The sequence below is a fragment of the Polyodon spathula genome, chromosome 44 (assembly GCF_017654505.1).
Source record: "Polyodon spathula isolate WHYD16114869_AA chromosome 44, ASM1765450v1, whole genome shotgun sequence".
Taxonomy (NCBI): domain Eukaryota; kingdom Metazoa; phylum Chordata; class Actinopteri; order Acipenseriformes; family Polyodontidae; genus Polyodon; species Polyodon spathula.
The window spans coordinates 1160029-1167992 of NC_054577.1; the positions used below are offsets into that span (position 1 = coordinate 1160029).

A 7964-nucleotide genomic window follows, 5' to 3' on the forward strand; every position below is an offset into this window, starting at 1 on the left:
TTATTTAGATTTCCAGAAAGCTTTTGACAAAGTCCCGCACAAAAGATTAATTCTCAAACTGAACGCAGTTGGGATTCAAGGAAACACATGTACATGGATTAGGGAGTGGTTAACATGTAGAAAACAGAAAGTACTGATTAGAGGAAAAACCTCAGAATGGAGTGTGGTAACCAGCGGTGTACCACAGGGATCAGTATTAGGTCCTCTGCTATTCCTAATCTACATTAATGATTTAGATTCTGGTATAGTAAGCAAACTTGTTAAATTTGCAGATGACACAAAAGTAGGAGGAGTGGCAAACACTGTTGCAGCAGCAAAGGTCATTCAAAATGATCTAGACAAGATTCAGAACTGGGCAGACACATGGCAAATGACATTTAATAGAGAAAAGTGTAAGGTACTGCACGCAGGAAATAAAAATGTACATTATAAATATCATATGGGAGATATTGAAATTGGAGAAGGAATCTATGAAAAAGACCTAGGAGTTTTTGTTGACTCAGAAATGTCTTCATCTAGACAATGTGGGGAAGCTATAAAAAAGGCTAACAAGATGCTCGGATACATTGTGAAAAGTGTTGAATTTAAATCAAGGGAAGTAATGTTAAAACTGTACAATGCACTAGTAAGACCTCATCTAGAATAATGTGTTCAGTTCTGGTCACCTCGCTATAAAAAAGATATTGCTGCTCTAGAAAGAGTGCAAAGAAGAGCGACCAGAATTATTCTGGGCTTAAAAGGCATGTCATATGCAGACAGGCTAAAAGAATTGAATCTGTTCAGTCTTGAACAAAGAAGACTACGTGGCGACCTAATTCAAGCATTCAAAATTCTAAAAGGTATTGACAGTGTCGACCCAAGGGACTTTTTTCAGCCTGAAAATAGAAACAAGGACCAGGGGTCACAAATTGAGATTAGAAAAAGGGGCATTCAGAACAGAAAATAGGAGGCACTTTTTTACACAGAGAATTGTGAGGGTCTGGAATCAACTCCCCAGTAATGTTGTTGAAGCTGACACCCTGGGATCCTTCAAGAAGCTGCTTGATGAGATTTTGGGATCAATAAGCTACTAACAACCAAACGAGCAAGATGGGCCGAATGGCCTCCTCTCGTTTGTAAACTTTCTTATGTTCTTATGTTCTTATGACCTGCACAACAGCGCCAAAACTATGTTGTGGTGGTAGAGGTATTACATCTGTAATGGTTTAGAACTACCATAGAGAATGAATGGAAAATCGTTTTAAAAGGGAAGTGGAAAGATCTCACACACATTCTAGATTTCCAGGAAACTGTCCTGGATGAAGAAATCAATACAATAGTAAAAATGGGAATTGAGATTCTACCTTTCAGAAGAACGTATGGCAGATTCAGACAGTGAAAGATAAAAGACTATTTTGTCATTGAGTGATGAAGCTTCAGGCATGAAAGCTAATAAAGAGTCAGATGAAATCCATAGTAAGGCTGAAGTTCATGGTGGAGACAAGCCAGCGGACATCAATAACTCAGGATTTACAAAGCAAGACATACCTTGACAGTACATGTAAGAATATTCTCAGGACAGGTCAGAAGTATCTCCTGATCACATTCTAATCATGAATGCCACAACCAAGTTTGGACCAGATAATTTGCTTACAAAGGAAAATTCTGAGACCACCTTGCAGGAGGTAAGCCAAAGAGTGTTTGTGCTGTTGTTTCTGTAACATTTATAGTGAAGGCCCAGCCTCGTTTTTTTAAAATTTTATTTAAACCTTTAATTTTGGCCCTCATGCTCTGTGTACCTTGTGTGTAAACTGCAGCTTTCTGTCTCTGGGTCTGTTTCCTGCTGTAACATCTTCGGCTGTGACGCTACCCTCTCACAGCTACCTTCTTACAGAATGTCAAAAAGAACTGATCCAAAAGCCAAAGTTACTCGAGCATTTCTTGCAATTTTTTGTTTGAAATTAATGTGTTTTTTTTTTTTTTCTGATTTGGCATTGTAACAGGACGAGCAGCCCTGTACAGTTATTTTTGGAACAGGGTCTCCTCCTCTGCCCCTGGGTTGTTTTGTGTTTGTGCATTATGATTTATTTATTGTATTTATGTATTTGTATGTACGACGGTGTAGCCGTGCGTTTTGTTTTGTTACTGTTTTGAAAATGTATTTATTGTAAATGTATTTGTTGTAAATGACAACAGGGGCTGTATGTTCTGTTTTTGCAGCGTGAATGGGAAGCCCATCCACGTTAATAATTAAATCTCGAGCAGAAGGTGGCCCGAATTAATAAACTAATTAATTTGTTGCTAATTGGGAGATGGTCATCTGCATAAATGCCTGCAGCTCTCTGCACTCTGGGTGGGTGTACAAAAGAGAGTACAGGAGAGCGAGAGGAGAGAACCAAAATTAAAGAAAATACCAAAAGGATCAGTAAAGGCAACTGGCTAGCCTGACCTCAGGTCTGCTTTGTATTTTGTGTTTGCAATTTGCTGTTTAAAACTTTTATTTTTCTGCTCTGTGCGCAGTGTCGTTTTGTTTAAATATTTATTGTTTGAATAAACGGCGCACGCAGTGTGTTTTTTTGGACTGCAGTACTTACCTGCCTGTGTGCGTCCTTCCTCATTCTGGCCTGACGTCACCGCTCAACCATAGCCTGTCACACGTGATGTCGTCGCGGGATCGACCCCAGCCTCAGAAAAAGGGTACTGCATTTTTTTAAATTTTACTGCATTTTTTGTTACAAACATACAAAACCACTGAGGTAGAAGCATTATTTTGAAATAGTGATCTCATTTAATATAGAAACCGAAGCGGCATATGCATAAAACATTTGGTCTTGAATCATGTTGTGTGCATGTGTGTGAGTGCATGCGTAGTTTCTAGAATGATGTAGACAGATTAAAAGCAGGCCTTGTGAAAAATGTTTTGTTAACACCTGTATTAGATACCGTGACAGGCTGGCCGTGAGTCGTGACGTCAAGCCAGAAACAGGAAGAGACGCACAAAGGCAAGAGAACTGCAGTTGCAAAAAGACGCACTGTAGTGGCACTTGCTAAAGAACAAAAATACAATTAAAAGTATAAACAAAAACAAATCACAAACACAATAATCACCTCATGATTAGCAACAAATTAATTGCTTCCATTGGGAGATGGCCGCCTTCTACACAAGGTTTTTAATCATTCCTGCCAGAGGACTCGCCTCTGCCAGAACACATTGCAACATAAAAACAAAAACAATAACAAAACAAAACCGCGGCTACGCCATCATATATAAATACGTAAATAAATACAAAAACAATAACCATGGCTTTTGCCGTCATTTAAACAAATCCAGCACAAGATATATAATAAACAAACACAAAATAGACTGCACAGGGGCGGAGGGGGAAACCCCGTTCTAAAAATAAACACTGTACAGCTCGCCCTGTTACAAATACACTTCAAAACACAAGTACATTAACTAGACTGTACTTAATATTGCCTTACATTATTCAATGAATATACTAGCAATGATCGCTACCATATTAGTTACACATTTGAGTAAATAAATCCACGCAAGGAAAGTAAAACACTCTCCTGTTTAGAACAATTATTTATACCTCATTTATGCATTGGCTTCCTTTGCATGTGTTTGATACAGTCATTTACATCTGAACATTTTTATCATCGAATATACATCAGGAACTGTTTATTCAAATAAGGACCCAGCTCAAGGTGATATTTAAGACAGATGGACAGACAGAATCTTTAAAATACATTGATAAGATTTTACTGTAAAAGCTTAAGGGATCCTTTACGAAAAACTTCGAAGCACAGAATCATACAGTATTTGGGAATCTCTTTCGAAACACACATATTTGCTTTCTATTCAGCAAAGTTATAGATAATGCAAAATAGTCTGCACTGTAAATGTTTCACATTCCATTTACTTCAAATTTTAGCATAATTGTGTGTCATTTAAAATGTTCAGAATATCAAAAACATTAACCACAATGATAAACGTTTTATTAACGCCAACATAAACATGATCCAAAGGGACTCAGTAGAGCTCTGTCACTTTGCACTTTCACTTTTCACCATTTTTGACTGGAAAAATGATCATATTTATGCACAGTGGTTTAGAGTTAATAGATAATGCCTTTAAATAAATTCAAAATCATAATTCTCTCTTTCATATTTTGCATTTGAGTCGTACTCCCTATGACTCTTAGAAGTACCCCAGGGGTACGCGTTGAAACCCCCTGCTTTGATAAAGTCGATATGTATGTACAGATACTGTATACAGACACCACATGTATGCCACTCTATTGTGAATGAAATACATTGTCTAGGGGAGAGAGAGAGAGAGAGAGAGAGAGAGAGAGAGAGAGAGAGAGAGAGAGAGAGAGAGAGAGAGATGAGAAGCTGAAAGGAGGGAGCAGTTTTTAATACAAGAGGAGGAAGTCAAGGGAGCCTGTCAATCACTTGGGACAGGGGAAAGCCAGCAAAGTAAAATTTTGAAGATAAAAGAAAAAGAAAAAAGCTTTGTTTATTAATGCACACATTCTGTTCAGTGGATGGTCTGTGTGCATTAAATATGAATGTTTGATAATGAATGTAGTACTAGTAGTTAGCAGGGACAAAGCCTCCTCATAATTGCTGGTTTATGTACAAGATAATTGCCAGAAAATATATGTTAAAACCACACATTAAATCAGCATTAACACTGAACAGAAATTGAAAATAAAAACAGGACTCAACCAAGATTCAGTATCTACACAGCAGCATTTCATTATGAAGGGAAAAAAAAGATTTTGTATCAAAGCATCTGTTGCACCAGTATTTATGTATCTGTACTTAAAAAAAGGTCAACAAATCCACTACAAACTCTGTTTATTTTCAGATTAATTAAATTGAAATGCTGAACCCTGACTCTCATTTACCACACCAAGTTATCAATTTCTCCTGACTCACGTATAAGTTCCTTTCTGCATATTCCCGCTCCCAGGCACAGACTGCATTTACAGCAGAGAAGCCTCGAGACATTGCAATGAAATCGATGTTTTTCTTATTTCTAAATGAAATGAAAAAGGATTCAATCACTTCATAGCACAACGCGAGACACCTGTCGACACACCAAATTTATTTGCCACAGCATCTTGAGAAACTACAGAAGACTCCAGCTTCTTCAAGCATTAATCTGGTTTACACAAGTCACAGCGTAATCACTACACTGCGATACACAAAGCTGTCTTGCTCTGAAAAGTGATCTCTGTTCATCTTTTCAAAATACTGTATCCCAAATAAACAAAGTGTCCCGATTAGGCAAAGTCAACTGTACAAAAAAACAAAAAATCATTACACAGGGTCTCAAAATGCAAGGTTAACGTTTTTTCCTCCCCAAATGAGTGAAAAGTCCCATTGAACATTATCTTTAAGGTTTCTCTCCTCTGTGGTGTGTTATCAGGTTTCCTGAATCTCTGAAACTCTTCCCACAGTCTGGTTAGAGACTTAGGAATACCGTTTTTCTCACTTAAACGAACCAGACTGAAACTTGACTTGTGTTGAAGGGATCGAAACTCTTCCCATAGTCAGAGCAGAGATACGGTTTCTCTCCTGTGTGAATTCGTCCAGGGCCTTTTCAGGGTTACTTTTGGAGACTGTCTGAAACTCTTCTTCCACCAAAAGAGAGGACAGAGTGATGGTTTCTCTCCTGTGTGAATTCGCTGGTGCCTTTTCAGGTCTCCTGACTGTCTGAAACTCTTCCCACAGTCAGAGCAACCATATGGTTTGTTTCCTGTGTGAATTCTCTGGTGTTTTGTCAAGTTTTCTGAACGTCTGAAACTCTTACTACAGTCAGAGCAGCGATATGGTTTCTCTCCTGTGTGAATTCTCTGGTGAGCTTTCAGGTTTCCCAGTTGACTGAAACTCTTCCCACAGTCAGAGCAGCGATACGGTTTCTTTCCTGTGTGAATTCTCTGGTGTGTTTTCAGGTGTTCTGAACGACTGCAACTCATCCCACAGTCAGAGCAGCGATACGGTTTCTCTCCTGTGTGAATTCGCTGGTGTGTTTTCAGGTTTCCCAATTGACTGCATCTCATCCCACAATCAGAGCAGTGATACGGTTTCTCTCCTGTGTGAATTCGCTGGTCTGTTTTCAGGTCTCCGGACTGTCTGAAACTCTTGCCACAGTCCATGCAGCAACACAATTTCTGTCCTGTGCGAATTTGCATTTGGGCTTTCTGGACTTCTCTGTTGCTGAAACTCTTCTCACAGTCAGAGCAGTGATACAGTTTTTCTCCTGTGTGAATTCGCTGGTGTTTTTTCAGGGCTCCGAAATGGGTGAAACTTTTCCCAGAGTCAGGATATTCTCCACTGCCTGCCCTCGCTGTAGTTGCTGGACTGGAACCTGGAAAATATGAACAGGAAAGAAAGTAAGAGGGGATGCTTGAAGGCTTAGGGCATGTGGTCCCTTTGTGGTCCTATGTCGAACCAGATCCGACATTACAATTTTCTCTTTTCAGTCCGATGTCGGACCCTGTCCGACATCATCAAAAAGAAGTCAAGCACAGGTCTCTAATCTCGATAAAGCGAGTGATCAGGAGGGGATTTATCAGTATGCACAACTATGAAGAGGTATGTGAAAAATACAGCGAACAAGGGGTGGGGCTTGGCTGGAGATGTAGTGGTGAGTGTCCTTTGCTATGCAGTGCCCTTTAAACCTGTTTTACTCTGAAATTATTTTAAACAGCGTGTGTAAAATAAGCAGCTCGTGTGAAAATAAATTGGACCTGACGCACCTGACAAGCGCTGAATAAATGGACCACTAAGGGTTAAAGCGAGTGAATTTCAGCTGTGGAGACTTTCAGTTCATCAGTTTAGAAAAACAAAGTTAAACTAAAAAGCAAAGCAAAGACAGTAAAGACTGATGCTGGTGAAACCGAGTCCCGGGACTTAAGTTCTCCTGTAATGCTTCAGATCTATTTCTACCCCCCACCCCCCAGAAATGTCTATACAGTATCTATAGTTCAAGTTCACCAGTAGCGAGTCCAATCTTGAACTGGTTGGAGTGATGCAGGAAAAACAAATATGTAATTTAACTGCTTCCTGCCTCTCAAGCAAATTGTAGAGACCTTACAGCCTAGAATGACAATGTCACAGCTACTGGAAGTCACTCACCTGCTAGACTGTATTCTGAATATGACCGCCCATCTTCCTTTCCCCCTCCTTGTGTGCTGTTGGGAGAGCCTTCCTCTCCAGCGCCTTGCTCTCTCACGCAGATTCTCTCCAGCACCACGCTACACTCCCGCAGGCGTACAGGCTCCAGCTCAGGGATGTTTGCTTTCAAGTCCTCGGATTCTTGCTTCCCTGGTTCCATGTGGTCAAACTCTATTGTCAGACACTCTTGTTTAATTTCCAGGCCCTCTTCTTGTTTAACAGGAAGGGGTTCTTCTGTCTGGGGGATCTCCAATTCATTGTGCTCAGATTTAATCTCAGAGTCCTCTGGCTGACTGCTGTCACACCGCACCTCACAGAGCTCCTGTTTAATTGGGAGGGAAGCCAGCCCAGAGAACTCTACTCTAATGGGGACAAGTTCAGGGAATTCCTCTTTAATTGAGACAGATTCCATCTTCACACTGTCCATGACATCACACGGGATTCTGCCAGGAAAAAATAAATAAATATATATTTAAAATACAATGTTGTTAAGGCCATTCAAGTGAATGACACAACCTGGCCTTAATAGCAGGGGTGGCTTTACTACTAAAGGGACACAGAATTCATAGTAATAAGCTTATAATACTACAAGTAACTATTCCATTTCACAATTCATTTTAGATTTAATTTACACAATCTGTTGTAATATATTTGTTTTAGTTTTATTACAGTTACACATCACTGTAATGGAGATTTTTATAAACAAGTAAGAGGTGTCAGCATGGGAACTAAAATGGGGTCCTCACACGCATCGTTTATAGGATGGATTGAAAGTAAAGTTTTTCAAGAGT

At 39.6% G+C, this 7964-nt stretch overlaps 1 protein-coding gene across 1 annotated transcript; it reads right to left on the minus strand.

The window, feature by feature from the left end:
* Nucleotides 1–5546: 5546 nt before the first annotated feature.
* Nucleotides 5547–7610, minus strand: LOC121305642 (zinc finger protein 664-like). Its single transcript, XM_041237337.1, has 2 exons — nt 7135–7610; nt 5547–6364 (listed from the first exon to the last, which is right to left on the minus strand). Exons 1-2 carry the CDS (start codon nt 7598–7600, stop codon nt 5547–5549), a joined length of 1284 nt encoding a protein of 427 aa, XP_041093271.1. The 5' UTR covers nt 7601–7610.
* Between the last annotated feature and the right edge of the window lie 354 nt (nt 7611–7964).